General features: G+C 37.7%; 1 protein-coding gene and 1 pseudogene across 6 annotated transcripts in view; one reads left to right on the plus strand and one right to left on the minus strand.

Annotated features, from left to right (window-relative positions):
* Positions 1–22,098, minus strand: part of RICTOR (RPTOR independent companion of MTOR complex 2) — a 136,227-nt gene that overhangs the window by 73,077 nt on the left and 41,052 nt on the right. For all 6 annotated transcript variants that reach the window (XM_033179413.1, XM_033179410.1, XM_033179408.1 and 3 more), the window contains one exon: positions 15,277–15,374. In XM_033179413.1, the coding sequence (XP_033035304.1) occupies positions 15,277–15,374 (98 nt within the window). The remainder of the gene's footprint in view (positions 1–15,276; positions 15,375–22,098) is intronic.
* Positions 16,642–16,791, plus strand: LOC117064642 (annotated as a pseudogene).

Genomic DNA, 22,098 nt, shown 5'->3' on the forward strand with positions numbered 1-22,098 from the left:
TGCTTTTATAAGGGACTTCCCCTTAAAAAATCCCCTGAGAGAACTCACTGTCAGTGGTTTATAAGGAGCTTCCTTCCCCCTTCACTCAGAACTCATTTATCTCTCCTGCCACCATGTGAAGAAGGACACGTTTGCTTCCCTTTGCACCATGATTATAAGTTTCCTTAGGTCTCCCCAGCCTTGTGGAACTGTGAGTCAATTAAACATCTTTCCTTTATAAATTACCCAGTCTCGGGCAGTTGTTTACAGTAGTGTGAGAATGGACTAATATACTATGAAAGACACAAGAAGAAATAGAAGAACACAGAATGAGTTAAAACATGGGCATCCTGTGAAGCCTCTACTAATAATTGAGTTGCTAATTAATCTTCAACCATTAGGTAGCAGTTTCGTCACTACTATTTTAGCCATTACTGGTGACATCCTATCTCCTATATTAATGTAAGTCATTAAAATGTAATTCTGTCTACCCTATTTCATAGGCTTGTTATTATATATTATGAACAAATCATTGACTATGTTTAGAAATTGTTAAAGACATTACAAAATGTAAGAATTAGCGTTAACAGTCACATAAAATGCTAAATTATTAGACATCACACTTTTCATTTGGTTTGGCACTTCCCATGCCATCTATGCATTTTTTTAATTGGCTATCGGTCACAACGCCTAGCTAAACATGACCAAATAACATCAGAGTTCATATACAAAGATGTTAAGAGAGGGTACTCTCTGCTTTTCAAGACTAGAAGTATTAAGGATGATGTATCTTGTCTTAATCCTATGGAAAGTGTTTACCTGAGAACGAAGACAACCTGAAAGAAAATAGGAATGAAAAACAGAGTGGCAGCATGTAACTGACAGTGTTTCAACCCCTGGGTTGTCTTGTCTGAAATTAGGATCCAACATTTGATATTCCTAATTATGTACACAAATAACTTCTTTATATTTTAGCTAAGATGAATTAAGTTTCCTGAATTTGTTACTTATAATCAAGTTAAACATTCAGTATCTTAAGTCCACAATTATTTTATGAGTATAACATGTTAAACTTAACATTTTTATACAAGCAAAACAAATACTATTATACAAATCTTATTTTAAGATGGGTTAAAGATTTTGATAATGTCACTGGTTTGCCTCCACGTCCATCCTCAGTTAAATCAATCTGTTATTTGTTATAATAAATCTATTTGACTTTCTTACACAAATACTAAAACATTCAAAAAGGGCTATAAATAATTATATTCTAACAAAGATTACAACAGAACTGTAAATTATCTCCAAGTATTAAAAATTTGTCTATGTTTATTAAAATGATCACATTTTTAAAAATGTAATGACTAGTTAAAACTAAGTAGTTCTAAATGCTACTCCCATTTTACTTGTATTACTTTGAAGGTTAAATAGTTCTTCCAAATAAGCAAAAGAACTAACAACCCTAATTTTAAAAAATGTTATCTCACATATTAGAATTCCATGGCAGTCTTTCACATGGCAATTTAGACACAAACACACACACAGCTACAAAAAAAAGTAGACTGATACGTATAGAAAAGGAAAGCATCCTATGATATACTGGGATGTGGAAAGCAGCAAACTGCACGTCAATATATGTATACATACACAGATATATATACACACATACACATTTATATACACATATATCACATTCTCATTTAAAAAATACCTTTTTGCATATACATCTACAGTCATGCACTGCATAACGACTTTTCAGTCAATGATGGATCACATGTACGACTATGGTACCATAAGATTATAATACTATATTTTTACTGTATCTTTTCTATGTTTAGACACTTACCATTATGTTACAACTGCCTACAGTATTCAGTACAGTAATATGCTTTACAGGTTCATAGCCTAAGAGCAACAGACTATATCATATAGCCAGGATATGTAGTACACTACACCATCAATGATTGTGTAAGTACATTCTATGATGTTCACAAAACGATGAAATCATCTAACGATACATTCCTTGAACATATCCTGGGTAATAATGGTAAATAAATGATGTATAACTGTATAATAAATGGCACATAAACTGAGCACAATAGTAAACTCTTCATTTTGTTTAGCTCATTTAAATATCACAATTCCCAAGAAAATACACACACACATTTATATTTATAATTATACCAGAAAAGGATAAATACTTTCTAGTGGTTACCGCTGGAGAGTGGTATTTCTGTCAGAACAGGGAGGTGGGTGGGAAGGGTATGAAAGGGACGAGTTTCACTTTTTATCATATATTCTTCTGTACCATTTTAATTTTTTTATACTCAGCTTATACCTTAAAGTTTTTAAAAAGCAGAACAAAATAAATATTTAAAGCTTCTTTTAATGTAAATATATGAGATTAAGTATAGGAAAAGAGAACTTTTAAGATACGAAAGAGTTGAAATATTTTCATCTTTAAAAAGCAGGTCTTTAGATTATGAGCATGTTGTCAGTTTTAAAAATAGAATACTAATATTATATTCATCAGCAGTCTGTTATACACATTACTTTATCCAGTGAGATGATGTCAGAAGGCAAGCATGGGTGTGTGACATTCACATGGTTAAAGGATCACAACACTAGCTCCCTTTCTTTATACCTTAAAAGGAGGTTTAGCTTTGAAGCTGAAGTTCACCCTATACAACATTTTAATGTCACTGTTCTAGTAAGATAAATTAATCCTAACAGGCTTATACTTAATAACAAAATAAATGCCAGTAAAAACAAAAACTCATATTTAAAATGCATCATCTTCCCAATCTAATACCATTAATTAAACACATATTATGTGACACCCTTTGGAGTAGAGAGGGATATGAGGGTGGAAAAATAAACACTATGTATTTTTTGTGTTTGAGAAACACGGTTTAATAACAGAGCAACCCACAATATATAATAAAACAGATAAAATTTAGTAGGCATATCTATCAACTAAATGGAAACACAGAAGAGGGTGGCAAACAAACTCCACTAGTCCTGATATCATAATTATTTTTCTTATTTTCTTATTCTATAGAGCTATTCTTAGAAATTTCTGAGAATTCCTAAATTTTACTCAATAAGCAAACGAATGAATTTGCAGGTTTTTTTTTTTTTTTTTTTTGAGACGGAGTCTCGCTCTGTCGCCCAGGCTGGAGTGCAGTGGCCAGATCTCAGCTCACTGCAAGCTCCGCCTTCCGGGTTCACGACATTCTCCTGCCTCAGCCTCCCGAGTAGCTGGGACTATAGGCGCCCGCCACCTCACTCGGCTAGTTTTTTGTATTTTTTAGTAGAGACGGGGTTTCACAGTGTTAGCCAGGATGGTCTCGATCTCCTGACCTCGTGATCCGCCCGTCTCGGCCTCCCAAAGTGCTGGGATTACAGGCTTGAGCCACCGCGCCCGGCCGAATTTGCAGGTTTTATAGGAATACTAGTTACCTAAATATTTATAAACTCAGGTCTCTAACAAATGGAATTCAAGACACAGTACAATTAAATTCAGTGTTTATTTTGTGCTGCATATTTGAATAAATTTTATAATAAAATCTACACACACATTTATTTACAGAAATGGTCCTTAATGGGGGGCAATTTTGTCTCCCAGGGAACATTTGGCAATATCTGGAGACATTTCTGCTTGTCACAACTGGTTTGGGGCGGGGGTGCTACTGGCATCTAGTGAGTAGAGGCCAGGGACAACGCTGAACACCCTAAAATACACACAGCAGCTTCTCAAAACAAATAATAATCTGGCTCAATTTGTTAGTAACGCCGGCATTGAAGAACCCTGATTTACAGTAATAGTTTACCAATTGACAACTCAAACTATTAAGCAGACTCACCATCTTATAGTCAGCTAAAAAACTAGAGAGGTGACAAAAAGAACAAAAAAACACAAAAACCAAACATAAGGTTGAATCAAGGCACTGCCTATTACAGAGCACATATTATGTGCCAGGCACTAGACTGAGATCTTGCCTCTACAGAAAGCAAGATTACCTCTGAGTAAAGAAATCTGCCTAAGATTGCCCTGACAGTTAATCACAGTTGTGCTGCAAGTCTCCATCTGTTTGATCTAAAGCTCAAGCTTTTCCCAGCACATCACTAAGCAGTCAAAATAGATTGTATCAAGTCCAAAGTTCATGGACTCTATTCAGAGGACAGCCTCTAAGATTGTGACTCAGGGCGTACTCACTCTTAGAACAAATTCCAGTAAGTTTGGCTATCAGGATTTTAAAATCATAGCAACATAGCAAAGAAGGGGGCTGCTGCAAAGCTTGCACCAAGGCCAGAGGGATATATGAAAATCATTTTTTAAAGGATATGGTAAAACAAAAAACAAACAAGACTATAAAAAGTACAAAAGTTTAGAGCCTTCATTACAGAGATATATCACTGCATACTCTACAGTGGTACAACAGAGAAAAGGAAGGAGGGGGGAACAGAAAAGGGGGCGAAGGGACTGAGAAAAGATGGAGGACGAGAAAGGTGACAAGCAAGGGTGAAGAAAGAAGAGTGAGAAGATGAAGAGGGGAAAAAGGAAGAAGTAGAGAAGGGATGAGAAGGAGTAAAGGCAGAAGAGAGTGGGGGAGCACAAATCAAGAAAGAGAGAGGAGGTGGAGTGAATAACTTAATGAAATACTGTGGGGGAAATTTAGACCGACAGAAAACAAGGAAACTGGAGAGAGAAGAATAAAGAAAAAAGGGAAACTAATCCTAATGCAAGAGAACCTGGGACCCAGACAGAAATAAATGAGAAGGGAGAATAAGAGGTGTTCAACAGATTCCTAGAAATGAAGGCTTTTAAGCCACTCCTGTTCCAAAAAGCTTCACTGTCCAATGTGGTTACTAGCTACTAGTTGCAAGTGGCTATAAGCACTGGAAATGTGGCTAGTCTTATAAACTTGCTTTCAAAATTTTAGTATGAAAAAACAGTAAAATAACATTTAATAATGTTTTATACTAATTACATCAAATGATAATGTTTTAGATATACTGGCTTAATAAAAATATTAAAAATTAATGTCATGTTTCTTTTTACTGTTTTAGTGTGGCTACTAGGAAATTTAAAATTACATATGTGGCTCACATCATATTTCTATTAGGCAACACTATTCTAGATTTTTAAGATTGCTGTAGGACCCATGCTGGTAACAAAGTAAAATAACAGGAATTACTGCCATTTTTACCTCCATCCCCAACTTTCAGAATCCTAGTTGGCAAGAGATGTGGAACCATATATCAAGGTGTCCAAACTTGGTTATAACAGCAATCATAATTGCAAACAGGACACAGACCTCTATTATAATTGTTTTTAATGGTTAAAACTAAGCAACTGAGGCTTATTTGAATTAAGTGAAGATTGGTGAAATAAAATTGTAAAATTTAATAAAAGACAATGAAACTGAAAGATGCATTTTGCAACCGTGGAACAATGCTGGGGTCTTAAAGATGTGACATTATCTCACCACCATGTTGAAGAAAGATGTTTGAAGATTTTCATTACATTCACTCACACTACAAAATACAAAAACATATTTCTGAAAGCCCATTCTCCAGTACCTATTCAGTATTTTTAAAAGTTTTTTAAATGACTTTCTCATCCCTCATATAAAATCATTTTCTCATCTCTTATATATTAAAAAAGAGCCAGAATATTTTAAAACTTCACTAAGGAAAAATAAATGCCTATGTGCTCACTTCCCTAGTTATAGAAAAAAACTCACCCTATATTTATTGCACTATACTACATAAAAAAATTGTATTCCACAGTGACTATATTCTCATCCCCTTCTATTTCTATGAAATAAAAATCAAATCCAAGTCACAGTTCAATTACTTAAAGAATATTTGGAAGGATTAAAAGAGTGCAGCTCAAACTTGAATGTACACATATATTTGCCTGAGACTCTTTACTGAACTGTAGATCCTGATTTAGTAGGTCTGAGGTGGGGCTAAAATAGCACATTTTCAAACAAGCTTCAAGGCAATACCAATACCGATGAACTGTGGATATTTTCAGTAGCAAAGGGTTAAAACATAAAATAATTATTTCATCAAAACAATTTATATTTGATATACTAAAAGGTGGGGGGAACATTATCCCAAAGACCCATTCTGTTTTCTATTTTAGGATATCTCCCAAAATAGCAGGCATTTTAGTGTTTGCATGAATTGGCTGTCCAGCATTACAAGGCTGAGAAATATATCAATCCACTCATCAAACTCAAGAATTCCAGGCTGCTATTAGAGATCAAATCAATGTTTATTTGGGACCAGGGCCCCTACAATTTGGGCTCTAATTTAGATCCAAATAATGGAGATGCAACATCAGGAAAAGAGAAAGTTATAATACAGTTCTTTGGGTTTATGGCTATATTTATTAAATATGGCACACATATGTAGTTAAATACGAATACTTACAAGCATACTTCATTTTATTGAGCTTCACAGATGCTGTGTTTTTTACACATTGAAGGTTTGTGGCAAACCCGCATCAAGCAAGTTCATTGGTGCCATTTTTCCAAACGCATGAGCTCACTTAGTGCGTCTGTCACATTTTGGCAATTCTTACAATACTAAAAATGTTTTCATTATTATTACTATCTGTTAGGGTGATCTATGATCAGTGATCCTCAATGTAACTATTATCATTGTTTTGGGGCAAGATGAACTGGACCCATATAGGACGATGAACTTAATAAATACGTGTTCCAACTGCTCCACCAACTGGCTGTTCCTGTCTCTACCTCTCTCCTTGGGCCTATTTCCTCAGACACAATACTTAGTAAAATTGGGCAAATTAATAACACTACAATGGCCTCTAAGTGTTCAAGTAAAAAGGAGAGTCAACCATCTCTCACTTTAAACCACAAGTTAGAGATTGAGCTTAGTGAAGAAAGTCCAGAGAGGCCTCTTGTGACAAATAGGTAGCCAAGTTGTGAATGCAAAGTAAAAGTTCTTGAAGAAAATTAAAAGTACTACTCCAATGAACACACAAATAATATGAAGGCAAAACAGACTTACTGCTGATAGAAAGTTTAGTGGTCCAGATAGAAGATTAAACTGGCTACCAACATTCCTTTAAACTAAAGCCTAACCCAGAGCAAGCAAGGCCCTAACTCACTTAAACGTTATGAAGGCTGACAGAGGTGGGGAAGCTGCAGAAGAAAAGTGTGAATGGTTCATGAGGTTAAAGGAAAGAACCCATCCCCATAACATAAAATGGCAAGGTAAAGCAGTAGGTGCTGATACAAAAGCTGCAACAAGTTATTCAGCAGACACAGCTAAGATCACTGACCAAGGTAGCTATACTAAACAACAGATTTTCAATGCAGATGAAACAATCTTCAACTGGAAGAAGATGCCATCGAGAAGTTTCATAGCTAAAGAGAAGTCAATGTCTGGCTTCAAAGCTTCAAAAGACAGGGTGACTCATGTCTGGGGCTAATGCAGCTTGTGACTATATTGAACCCAATGATCATTTACTATTCTGAAAATCCTAGAGATCTTAAGAATTACGCTAAAGCTGCTTTGTCTGTGCTTTACAAATGGAACAAGGCCTGGATGACAGCACATCTGCTTACAGCACGGTTTACTAAATATTTTAAACATACTGTTGAGAAAACAGTATTTGCTATTGCTAAGAAGAAAAAAAAAAAGCTTTCAAAATATTACTGCTCATTGACAATGCACCTAGTCACCCAAGAGCTGATAGTCACAAGGAGATTAATGTTGTTTTCATGCTTGCTAACACAACATCCATTCTGCAGCCCATGAATCGGGGAATTGGGGAATAATTTTGATTTTCAAGTCTTATTTTAATGAAATACATTTTGTAACACTACAATAGATAGTAGTAACACTACATAGATAGTGATTCCTCTGATGGATCTGGTCAAAGTAAACTGAAAACCTTCTGGAAAGGATTCATCATTCCAGATGCCATTAAGAACATTCCTGATTCATGGGAGGAAATCAAAATCTCAACACTAACAGGAATTTGGAAGAAGTTTATTCCAATACTCATGGATGACTTTGAGGCATTCAAGGTGTCAGTGGAAGGAGTCACTGCAGACGTGGAAGAAATAGCAAGAGAACTAGAATTACAGTGGGAGCCTGAAGACGCGACTGAATTGCTGCAATCTCATGAAAAAGCTTTAATGGATAAAGAGTTCCCTCTTATGGATGAGCAAAAATGGGGTTTCATGAAATCTATTCCTGGTGAAGATGCTGTGAACACCGTTGAAACGACAACAAATAATTCAGAATATTACAGAAACTTAGTTGATACAGCAGTGGCAGGGTTTGAGAGGACTAACTCCAATTTTGAAAGAAAAATGCTATCAAACAGCATTGCATGCTACAGAGAAATCTTTCACGAGAGAAAGAGTCAATGTGGCAAACTTCATTGCTGTCTTATTTTAAGAAATCACGGGGGCGGAGCAAGATGGCCGAATAGGAACAGCTCCAGTCTCCAACTCCCAGCGCGAGCGACACAGAAGACCGGTGATTTCTGCATTTTCAACTGAGGTACTGGGGTCATCTCACTAGGGAGTGCCGGACAATCGGTGCTGGTCAGCTGCTGCAGCCTGACCAGCGAGAGCTGAAGCAGAGCGAGGCATCGCCTCACCTGGGAAGCGCAAGGGGGAAGGGAATCCCTTTTCCTAACCAGGGGAACTGAGAAACGCAACACCTGGAAAATCGGGTAACTCCCACCCCAATATCGCGCTTTAAGCAAACGGGCACACCAGAAGAATATATCCCTCACCTGGCCGGGAGGGTCCCACGCCCACGGAGCCTCCCTCATTGTTAACACAGCAGTGTGCGGCGATCTAACCACAAGGCAGCAGCGAGGCTGGGGGAGCGGCGCCCGCCATTGCTGAGGCTTAAGTAGGTAAAAAAAAGCCCCTGGGAAGCTCGAACTGGGTGGAGCTCACAGCAGTTCAAGGAAACCTGCCTGTCTCTATAGACTCCACCTCTGGGGGCAGGGCTCAGCTAAAAAAACAACAGGGGAAGCAGCAGAGGCCTCAGCAGACGCAAACGACTCTGTCTGACAGCTTTGAAGAGAGTAGTGGATCTTCCAACACGGAGGTTGAGATCTGAGAAGGGACAGACTGCCTGCTCAAGTGGGTCCCTGACCCCTGAGTAGCCTAACAGGGAGACATCCCCCACTAGCGGCAGTCTGACACCCGACACCTCATAGGATGGAGTACACCCCTGAGAGGAAGCTTCCAAAGTAAGAATCAGACAGGTACACTCGCTGTTCAGCAATATTCTATCTACTGCAACCTCTGCTGCTGATACCCAGGCAAACAGGGTCTGGAGTGGACCTCAAGCAATCTCCAACAGACCTATACCTGAGGGTCCTGACTGTCAGAAGGAAAACTATCAAACAGGAAGGACACCTATACCAAAACCCCATCAGTACGTCACCATCATCAAAGACCAGAGACAGATAAAACCACAAAGATGGGGAAAAAGCAGGGCAGAAAAGCTGGAAATTCAAAAAATAAGAGCGCATCTCCCCCTGCAAAGGAGTGCAGCCCATCGCCAGCAACGGATCAAAGCTGGTCAGAGAATGACTTTGATGAGATGAGAGAAGAAGGCTTCAGTCCATCAAACTTCTCAGAGCTAAAGGAGGAATTATGTACCCAGCGCAAAGAAACTAAAAATCTTGAAAAAAGAGTGGAAGAATTGACAGCTAGACTAATTAATGCAGAGAAGGTCATAAACGAAATGACAGAGATGAAAACCATGACACGAGAAACATGTGACAAATCCACAAGCTTCAGTAACCGACTCGATCAACTGGAAGAAAGAGTATCAGCGATTGAGGATCTAATGAATGAAATGAAGCGAGAAGAGAAACCAAAAGAAAAAAGAAGAAAAAGAAATGGACAAAGCCTGCAAGAAGTATGGGATTATGTAAAAAGACCAAATCTACGTCTGATTGAGGTGCCTGAAAGTGAGGGGGAAAATGGAACCAAGTTGGTAAACACTCCTCGGGATATCATCCAGGAGAACTTCCCCAACCTACTAGGGCAGGCCAACATTCAAATTCAGGAAATACAGAGAATGCCACAAAGATACTCCTCCAGAAGAGCAACTCCAAGATACATAATTGCCAGATTCACCAAAGTTGAAATGAAGGAAAAAATCTTAAGGCAGCCAGAGAGAAAGGTCGGGTTACCCACAAAGGGAAGCCCATCAGACTAACAGCAGATCTCTCGGCAGAAACTCTACAAGCCAGAAGAGAGTGGGGGCCAATATTCAACGTTCTTAAAGAAAAGAATTTTCAACCCAGAATTTCATATCCAGCCAAACTAAGTTTCATCAGTGAAGGAGAAATAAAATCCTTTACAGATCAGCAAATGCTTAGAGATTTTGTCACCACCAGGCCTGCCTTACAAGAGACCCTGAAGGAAGCCCTAAACATGGAAAGGAACAACCGGTATCAGCCATTGCAAAAACATGCCAAAATGTAAAGACCATCGAGGCTAGGAAGAAACTGCATCAACTGACGAGCAAAATAACCAGTTAATATCATAATGGCAGGATCAAGTTCACACATAACAATATTAACCTTAAATGTAAATGGACTAAATGCTCCAATTAAAAGACACAGACTGGCAAACTGGATAAAGAGTCAAGACCCATCAATCTGCTGTATTCAGGAGACCCATCTCACAGGCAGAGACATACATAGGCTCAAAATAAAGGGATGGAGGAAGATCTTCCAAGCAAATGGAGAACAAAAAAAAGCAGGGGTTGCAATCCTAGTCTCTGATAAAACAGACTTTAAACCATCAAAGATCAAAAGAGACAAAGAAGGCCATTACATAATGGTAAAGGGATCAATTCAACAGGAAGAGCTAACTCTCCTAAATATATATGCACCCAATACAGGAGCACCCACATTCATAAAGCAAGTCCTTAGAGACTTACAAAGAGACTTAGACTCCCATACAATAATAATGGGAGACTTCAACACTCCACTGTCAACATTAGACAGATCAACGAGACAGAAAGTTAACAAGGATATCCAGGAATTGAACTCATCTCTGCACCAAGCGGACTAATAGACAGCTATAGAACTCTCCGCCCCAAATCAACAGAATATACATTCTTCTCAGCACCACATCGCACTTATTCCAAAATTGACCACATAATTGGAAGTAAAGCACTCCTCAGCAAATGTAAAAGAACAGAAATCATAACAAACTATCTCTCAGACCACAGTGCAATCAAACTAGAACTCAGGACTAAGAAACTCAATCAAAACTGCTCAACTACATGGAAACTGAACAACCTGCTCCTGAATGACTACTGGGTACATAATGAAATGAAGGCAGAAATAAAGATGTTCTTTGAAACCAATGAGAACAAAGATACAACATACCAGAATCTCTGGGACACATTTAAAGCAGTGTGTACAGGGAAATTTATAGCACGAAATGCCCACAAGAGAAAGCAGGAAAGATCTAAAATTGACACTCTAACATCACAATTAAAAGAACTAGAGAGGCAAGAGCAAACACATTCAAAAGCTAGCAGAAGGCAAGAAATAACTAAGATCAGAGCAGAACTGAAGGAGATAGAGATACAGAAAACCCTCCAAAAAATCAATGAATCCGGGAATTGGTTTTTTGAAAAGATCAACAAAATTGACAGACCGCTAGCAAGACTAATAAAGAAGAAAAGAGACAGGAATCAAATAGATGCAATAAAAAATGATAAAGGGGATATCACCACGGACCCCAGAGAAATACAAACTACCATCAGAGAATACTATAAACACCTTTACGCAAATCAACTAGAAAATCTAGAAGAAATGGGTAATTTCCTGGACACTTACACTCTTCCAAGACTAAACCAGGAAGAAGCTGAATCCCTGAATAGACCAATAGCAGGCTCTGAAATTGAGGCAACAATTAACAGCCTACCCACCAAAAAAAGTCCAGGACCAGATGGAATCACAGATGAATTCTACCAGAGGTACAAGGAGGAGCTGGTACCATTCCTTCTGAAACTATTCCAATCAATAGAAAAAGAGGGAATCCTCCCTAACTCTTTTTATGAGGCCAACATCATCCTGATACCAAAGCCTGGCAGAGACACAACAAAAAAAGAGAATTTTAGACAAATATCCCTCATGAACATCGATGCCAAAATCCTCAATAAAATACTGGCAAACCGGATTCAGCAGCACATCAAAAAGCTTATCCACCATGATCAAGTGGGCTTCATCCCTGGGATGCAAGGCTGGTTCAACATTCGCAAATCAATAAACATAATCCAGCATATAAACAGAACCAAAGTCAAGAACCACATGATTATCTCAATAGATGCAGAAAAGGCTTTTGACAAAATTCAACAGCCCTTCATGCTAAAAACGCTCAATAAATTCGGTATTGATGGAACATACCTCAAAAAAATAAGAGCTATTTATGACAAACCCACAGCTAATATCATACTGAATGGGCAAAAACTGGAAAAATTCCCTTTGAAAACTGGCACAAGACAGGGATGCCCTCTCTCACCACTCCTATTCAACATAGTCTTGGAAGTTCTGACTAGGGCAATCAGGCAAGAGAAAGAAATCAAGGGCATTCAGTTAGGAAAAGAAGAAGTCAAATTGTCCCTGTTTGCAGATGACATGATTGTATATTTAGAAAACCCCATTGTCTCAGCCCAAAATCTCCTTAAGGTGATAAGCAACTTCAGCAAAGTCTCAGGATACACAATTAATGTGCAAAAATCACAAGCATTCTTATACACCAGGAACAGACAAGCAGAGAGCCAAATCAGGAATGAACTTCCATTCACAATTGCTTCAAAGAGAATAAAATACCTAGGAATCCAACTTACAAGGGATGTAAAGGACCTCTTCAAGGAGAACTACAAACCACTGCTCAGTGAAATCAAAGAGGACACAAACATATGGAAGAACATACCATGCTCATGGATAGGAAGAATCAATATCATGAAAATGGCCATACTGCCCAAGGTTATTTATAGATTCAGTGCCATCCCCATCAAGCTACCAATGAGTTTCTTCACAGAATTGGAAAAAACTGCTTTAAAGTTCATATGGAACCAAAAAAGAGCCCGCATTGCCAAGACAATCCTAAGTCAAAAGGACAAAGCTGGAGGCGTCACGCTACCTGACTTCAAACTATACTACAAGGCTACAGTAACCAAAACAGCATGGTACTGGTACCACAACAGAGATATAGACCAATGGAACAGAACAGAGTCCTCAGAAATAATACCACACATCTACAGCCATCTGATCTTTGACAAACCTGAGAGAAACAAGAAATGGGGAAAGGATTCCCTATTTAATAAAGGGTGCTGGGAAAATTGGGTAGCCATAAGTAGAAAGCTGAAACTGGATCCTTTCCTTACTCCTTATACGAAGATTAATTCAAGATGGATTAGAGACTTAAATGTTAGACCTAATACCATAAAAACCCTAGAAGAAAATCTAGGTAGTACCATTCAGGACATAGGCATGGGCAAGGACTTCATGTCTAAAACACCAAAAGCAACGGCAGCAAAAGCAAAAATTGACACATGGGATCTAATTAAACTAAAGAGCTTTTGCACAGCTAAAGAAACTACCATCAGAGTGAAGAGACAACCTACAGAATGGGAGAAAATTTTTGCAACCTACTCATCTGACAAAGGGCTAATATCCAGAATCTACAAAGAACTCAAACAAATATACAAGAAAAAAACAAACAAGCCCATCAAAAAGTGGGGAAAGGATATGAACAGACATTTCTCAAAAGAAGACATCCATACAGCCAACAGACACATGAAAAAATGCTCATCATCACTCGCCATCAGAGAAATGCAAATCAAAACCACAATGAGATACCATCTCACACCAGTTAGAATGGCAATCTGAAGTCAGGAAACAACAGGTGTTGGAGAGGATGTGGAGAAATAGGAACACTTTTACACTGTTGGTGGGATTGTAAACTAGTTCAACCATTATGGAAAACAGTATGGCGATTCCTCAAGGATCTAGAACTAGATGTACCATATGACCCAGCCATCCCACTACTGGGTATATACCCAAAGGATTATAAATTACTCTACTACAAAGACACATGCACACGTATGTTTACTGCGGCACTATTCACAGTAGCAAAGACTTGGAATCAACCCAAATGTCCATCTGTGACAGACTGGATTAAGAAAATGTGGTACATTACACCATGGAATACTATGCAGCCATAAAAAAGGATGAGTTTGCATCCTTTGTAGGGACATGGATGCAGCTGGAAACCATCATTCTTAGCAAACTATCACAAGAATAGAAAACCAAACACCGCATGTTCTCACTCATAGGTGGGAACTGAACAATGAGATCACTTGGACTCGGGAAGGGGAACATCACACACTGGGGCCTATCATGGGGAGGGGGGAGGGGGGAGGGATTGCATTGGGGAGTTATACATGATATAAATGATGAATTGATGGGTGCTGATGAGTTGATGGGTGCAGCACACCAACATGGCACAAATATACATATGTAACAAACCTGTACGTTATGCACATGTACCCTAGAACTTAAAGTATAATAAAAAAAAAGAAAAAAAAAAGAAATCACTACAGTCACCTCAACCTTCAGCAACCACTACTCTGATAAGGCAGCAGCCATTGACATTGATGCAAGTTCCTCCACCAACAAAAAAAAAAATCCCACAATTTGCTGATGGCTCAGATGACTGTATTTTTTAATCAGTATTTTTAAATTAAGGTACATACATTTTTTTAAACATAATGCTATTGCACACTTAACGGACTACACTATAGTATAAACATAACTTTTTACACTCACTGGGAAACCAAAAAACTCGTGACTTGCTTTATTACAGCATTCACTTTATTGCAGTGGTTTAGAATCACACCTACAGTATCTCCAATGTATGCCTGTACCATATATTATCAAGTAAAATGAGTAGAAGGCAAAAGAAATGCATCCTTATGTGAATAAAAGGTTGAACTGTAAATTTCTCAGTGATTTTATTCTTTTCTGAACCTACCAAATTTTCTATAACAAAGATATAATGATTCCATTACACAAATATATTTTTAAGTTTAAGATACACAGGACAAAATCCATGAGAAGCAGGAAAGAAAAGCATTAATGCTGAGTGAATACACAAGAATTTGTATTTAATTATGGTCAAGAAATATTTAGTAAGTGTGGTAAGGAACAAAGAATTTTAGATAATAATAAAAATTCAAGTTACTTACCTTAGTAAAGTTATTCAGATGGCCTAGCTTTCTCATATTTGATACTCCTTGCAATCTGGCCACATTTTGGAGAATCTCTCTTAAGTTATCAGAAGGTTCTAGAAGGAAAGACAAGACAATTTAACATAATTTTATGAGTATTTTCCCGCTGAAACACATAAAACATGCAGTATTAAAACTTCACAACTTTGGCTCTTGGTTTAAATTGTTACCCTTCACCCCAAATCTATTAATTTAAATGACTTCAAAGTCTCTGTGATGAATCAAATTAACTTCACATCTCTACTCCCCCATATCCATGGTCCAGCTCTGTATCACTGCCTGGAATTACTCAACCACAAAATCTTAAATATTGCTATTATTTGAATGTGTTCCCCCAAAGTTGTGTTGGAAACTTAACCACTAATGCAAAGTGTTGAGAAGTGGGACCTTTAAGAGGTGATTAGGTTATGAAGGCTCTGGCCCCATGAATGGATTGTTGAGGAGGAAGTGGGCTATCATGAGAGAGGGTTTGTTACAAAAGCTTTTGGCTCCCTCTTGCATGTACCACCCCCACCTTGCTTGTGCTCTTGCTCTCACAAGCATGTCTCCCCTCACCCCACCTCCAGTGCTCTCTTAACCTTCCAACATAGGATGACATGGCAAGAAGGCACTTACTAGATAAAGGCCCCTTGACCTCAGACTTCCCTGCCTCCAGAACTGTGAGAAATAAATCTCTGTATTTTATAAATTTCCCAGTCTCAGATACTCTGTTACAGCAGCATAAAACAGACTAAGAAAAATCTCAACATCATAACTTTCACTTGATAGCTGTTTGATAACAAGGCTACAATGTAGTAAAAGGGACCAAACATACTGTCCCCATTTGAGTAAACCAAAAAATTAGATAAAATATATAGATGGTCCGTGACTTACAACTGTTAGACTTAATTTTTCAACTTTACATGGTGCCAAAGCAATACACATTCAGTAGAAACTATACTTCAAGAACCCATAAAACCACTGTTTTTCAGTATAGTACTCAATATACTGCATGAAATATACATCTTATAATATAGGCTTTGTGTGAGATAGTTTTGCCCAACTATAGGTTAATGTAAGTGTTCTGAGTATATTCAAGGTAGGCTAGGCTAAAGTAAGATGTTTGGTAGGTTAGGCACATTAAATGCATTTTTGACTTAAGACATTTTGCACTTACAATGGATGTATTGGGATGTAACCCCACCAGTGAGCTGTGGAACTTTAAGCTGCTTAACATATGTGTAACTGGAAACCCCAAAGGAAAGAAAGAATTGAGGGAACAGATCAATTACTTGAAGAAATGATGGATAAAGGCCACCCAGCCTGCCCAGGCCTCTTGCAAACATGGCTCCTGTCCCCTGCCAGGTGCTGCCAGTGGTGTTTCTGCTGTCGTACTGCTCTATCCTGTGCAACTAGAAGGCCATCAAAATGCCCTTGCATCAGACCCATGGGGGGAGCTGGAAATTGCTGTTCATTGTTCTGTGTTGCAGCTAAAGGCCTGGCTGCCCCAGAGCAGCATCTTCTGAATCATTCACTATTATCTGGTAGCTGGGGGACAGATGGAGGTGGGGTGCAGCCAGGTGGTGGACTATATAGAGGGAGACACAAAACTGCTTCCAAGAAATGACACAGGAACCTCTTAACAAAAGCATCAGACAAACTTAACCATGAATGGCCGGAAACCCATTCACCCTCAAGATGCTTTCCTGAGTACCCACTGTGGGATAAACTTGCTGCAACTGAAGGAAGCAGTGTAGTGTCTAGTAATTTGGAGTTTCACCTGGAAGGACCCAAATCCTCGTGAGAGAGAGAAAGCACCTAATAAAGTTTTCTTTGCAAAAAAAGAAAAAAATGATGGATGAAAACTTTCCAAATTTGATGAAAACAATAAACCAGTACAATGCTCAACAAGTCCCAATCATAAGAAACACGCAGAAAACTTTTAGACCTAGGCAGATTATAATCAAATTGCTCAAAACCACTGACAGAGATAATTTTAAGAGTAGCCAGATTAAAAAAAAAAAAAAAAAAGAAGTTACACAGAGAAAAGAAAAGCCAAAAAAAAAAGATAACGGCGGATTTCTTATCCAAAACAGGACAAAACAGAAGACAGTGAAGCAACATCTTTAAAGTAATGAAAGAAAAAAAAATACTTGCTTTACAAAAACAAGCCAAGAAAACTAGACCTAGGCAGATTACAATCAAATTGCTCAAAACAACTGATAGAGAAAAATCTTAAAAGTAGCCAGATTAACAACAACAAAAAGTTACATAAAGCAAAAAAAAAAAAAAAAAAAAAAAAAAAGGATAACAACGGATTTATTGTCCAAACAGAAGATAGTGAAGCAACATCTTTAAAGTAATGAAAAAAAATGCTTTAAAAATATACTTTACAAAAACAAGCCATGGGTCAGATATGGTCTTATAGGCAGTAGTTTGCCACCTCTGGAATACAATGCCAATTTCTTCAGATGGCTATAAACTATTAAAATCTTCGCCATCCTATTTAAATAAAAACAAAAGCACAATTTTTAAAATACATTATCAAGTTTTTGATATTTTAGTTTAAGAGCCATTATGACTTCCTTTGAGACTTATCTGTTAACACAAACTCAAGGAACTGTTTGTTTTGAAATTAGTGTTTTCCTCACCAAATGAAACTGTTTGCATTGTCCTGTTTAAATTTAGCTTGTGTCTGCCTACCTTACTCCATTCTTTTATACAGGGTGTTGTCTATGACAACAAATGTGGTGTCAAAGCACTAAGTACACTACTTAGCTATTTCCAATTGCTTTGAAGTTGCTATATGCTGAGATCCGTCATTTGATTTTCATGACAGACGAAATTATTTTTAATGTAAATAAAATTCAATCTTAAGTGATTTAGCGTGGCAGTCCCCAACCTTCTGGACACCAGGGACAGGTTCTGTGGAAAACAATTTTTCCATGGACCCGGGGTGGGGATGGTTTTGGGATGAAACTGTTTCACCTCAAATCACCAGACATTAGATTCTCATAAGGAGGGCATAACCTAGCTCCCTCACATGTGCAGTTCACAATAGGGTTTGTGCTCCTATTAATTATCTAATGCTGCTGCTGATCTAACAGGAGATGGAGCTCTGGCAGTAATGCTCACTCCCCCGCTGCTCACCGCCTGCTGTGCAGCCCGGTCCCTAGCAAACCACAGACCTGTACCAGTCCAGGCTCAGGAGCTGGAGACTTATGGTTTAGCATATGTCTTTATACTTAGTGATTCTGGGGAGTTATTTTGAAAGTCGAATGATCCATCACTGAGTGAGACTGGATCTATTAAAAAGAATTACAAGGGGCCATGAATAGGTCACTGTTAGTATTTAGTCATATCTTTTCACTACTATAAATTGTATCTGTTTGAAAAGACTGTAGGAGAAAAATTATAAGCAAGTCAATGGCATTAACATGACTTAACTATATTTGAGAAGTTCATAAAAATTTTATAACAACGCTTTAGATACTTTAGGACCTATGGTAGTTTGCAAAGTCAGGGTTGAGGTTCATAGCAGCTAATGTGAAATGCATCTAATGGAAATGTATAATCTAAACATTTTACTTCAATTTATCATTAGCTTGTCAGGCAGCAAATAGTAAGATTTACTTGTGACAATATAGTTACTGCTACCTAATGATCTAACAGTTAGGATGATTAGTCTGAAAGATTCCTTACAAAGGTTTACAAATTTTTAAATACAGCCTATTTTCTGGGTACAAACTGATTGCAGACATTTTTTTAAAACCACAATCTTGTTACAAAGCAAAATCTTGCATCTAAGTGTATTCACTCAACAAGTATTAACTGAATAGCTATTACGATCAGCACTGTTTTAGGTACTGGAAATATAGCAATAAATAAGACAACTCCCTCTCTAATGTATCTCACATAGACGTGGAAGAAAACTGATGACAGCAACAAACTGCACGTACATAATTTAAAAATTCACAGGTGGTGGTAACTCAACAATGAGTCAAATGTTTGCCTAATGAAGATGTTATCCTTCTTAACTCAAACCAAAATGAACCAGCCTTTCTCCTTCCTTCTCCTCCTCAAAGCTTTCTCCTTTATATAATTACCAAGAACCTCCACCTCCCAGACAGTATTTGGCTTCCCAGATCAATTAAAACAGTATTAGGACCATTTTAGACACTGAATTACTATCTAACATTCATGTGGTACAATGCTGCTCTGAGGAACTTTCTAACTTGAAATAACAGGTTAAGTTTCCCTGGTAATAAAATGAGAAATCTCTGCTTTCTTCTTTACCTGCTAGACCAGGGACTGAAAAACATTCTCTATAAAGAACCAGATAAAGTATTTTAGGCTTTGCAGGCCATAAGTCTCTGTTGCAGCTATGCAACTCTAAAGTTTTACATCAGAAAGCAAGTATAGAAAATTGACTTTTCATGTGTATTAGTCAGTTCAGTATACTATAAAACTAAGTAATGGAGACCGAACGGCTTATTCAACAACAGAAGCTTATGTCTCACAGTTCTGGAGGCTCCAAGTCCAAGACTGGGGTGCCAGCATGGTCAGGTCCTGGTTCCTCTTTCAGGTTGCAGACTGCCAATTTCTCACTATCTCCTCACATGGTAGGGAAAGGGGCTAGAGGGCTCCCTGGGGTCCCTTTTATAAGGGCACTAATTCCATTGGTGAGGGCTTCACCCTTATAACCTAATTACCTCCTAGGGACCCCACCTCCTAATAGCAATACATTACGGGTTAGGATTTTGACATATTAATTTTTGAATGACACAAACATTCCGTTCATTGCACTGCTCCAATAAAACAAACTTAGCTCTCAAGCTGCAGTCTGTCAACCCCTTAGAATGTCAACACTTACAGTGGTGAGCAAGCTGATTGACATGGTTTTTATAAGGGGGATAAAATGAATAGATATGGAAATAGCAAAAGAAATTTAAAGAGAGGTTTACCTGTCTCTATTTCTTCCTACTCTCAGTGTTTCCAATTTTCCTTCTCTAAAACTGTCTACTGATAACAGCAATATGTGAAAAGTATAAGGTCAGAAATGAGATAATCTAACTAAGATGATATTCTCTGAAGCCTTAAAGTTTAGAAAACCATGGCTGTATGAGAGAAAAAAGGAAAAAAAACAACCAGACACAGTTGCTCACACCTGTAGTCCCATCTACTCAGGAGGCTGAGGTGGGAGGACTGCTTGAGCCCAGGAGGTCAAGGCTGCAGTGAGCAGTGATCATGTCACTTGTACTCCAGCCTGGGCAACAGACCGTGTCTCAAAAACAAAACAAAACAAAACAAAAAAAAGGAAAAATTAAATGTAGGTAGCTTGCTATGATAGGCAACTACTCAAATGGAAGGAAGCAAAATACAAAAGAACTACTAGAATTATAGTGGCTCTTTTCCTCATATTGTGTAGACTGTAAATACTACATGTATTTCTGATGAATCTCTCTGGAGGTAATGCAATAACTGCAGCAATTCTAAATACCCAGTGATTTAATATCTTCAGCTGTAAAGCTGAATACAATTGATTTCAACCATCTTTAATTTGATCTGTCTTCTCCTGTCCTTCCATCGAGGAGTTGCCTATTCTGCTTGTGACACTGTAGATATGTTGTGGTATTGTTTTTAATAGACGACTTAAAAATATAATGTATGGCTGGGCACGGTGGCTCATGCCTGTAATCCTAGCACTTTGGGAGGCAGAGGCGGGTGGATTACCTGAGGTCAGGAGTTTGAGATCAGCCTGGCCAACATGGAGAAACCCCGTCTCTCCTAACAATACAAAATATGCTGGGTGTAGTGGTGCATGCCTGTAATCCCAGCTACTTGGGAGGCTGAGGGAGAAGAATCACTTGAACCCGGGAAGCGGAGGTTGTGGTGAGCCGAGATTGCACCACTGCACTCCAGCCTGGGCCACAAGAGCAAAACTCTGTCTCAAAAAAAATAGAAAATAATGTATTACTCTCACATACTAGTTACTGCATATTATTAAGAAAAACAAAATACAGATTTAGAAGAGAAACCAAAATGTCAAGAGATTTATTTTCTTAACTTTACACTGCCTTATATGTTTTTGGAAGTGAGGACTGTATAAAACTTTAAGTATAGCTGAAAAGGGATAGGGTTAACAATTTACCCCAAAGGAGATAATACAAGGCTATTCAAGGATTCTTGCAATTAGGAAAGTATATACATCAAAAATATTTTCAGAGAAGTTAATTTTAGGTGGCAAAAATTACTGATGATTTATTTTTATGTCTTGGACTATATTTTACAACTTCTCTAAATGAGTATAAAAAAATGTACAAAATGAGAGGAAATGAAAAAAATGAAGACTTCATGGCTGTGATTAGATTAAAACAATTAATCTCTTTACATTGCTTTTATAAGGAAAAATGGAAAAAGTAGTTTAAAATAAATATAATAAATGTAAGTGTAATGTGTTTTATATGTGCTTCATTATCATGTATTGTATGGCACATATATAGTATTCACCGGAGTATTACATATTAATGTCACCATAAGTTACATGTATTTATGTTGAAGTTTATTTTTTAGAGTACTTCTGATGTTACATTATTTTATAGACATTTTGAAAAATAAAAAAGTCAAATAAAATTTTTAAAAATTACTAACACTTCCATCCTGCAGAAGTATGTTTACATATCAATGTTAAATATTTTTCTAAGTATACAGAATAGAAAGCAGCCTTAATTAGTATAAAGTTAATTATCTGACATAAGTATCTAATCCTCTGCTCATCAAAAGACTATTAAGAAAATGAAA

This window comes from Trachypithecus francoisi, unplaced genomic scaffold (assembly GCF_009764315.1).
Source record: "Trachypithecus francoisi isolate TF-2019V2 unplaced genomic scaffold, Tfra_2.0 Lachesis_group2, whole genome shotgun sequence".
Classification (NCBI taxonomy): domain Eukaryota; kingdom Metazoa; phylum Chordata; class Mammalia; order Primates; family Cercopithecidae; genus Trachypithecus; species Trachypithecus francoisi.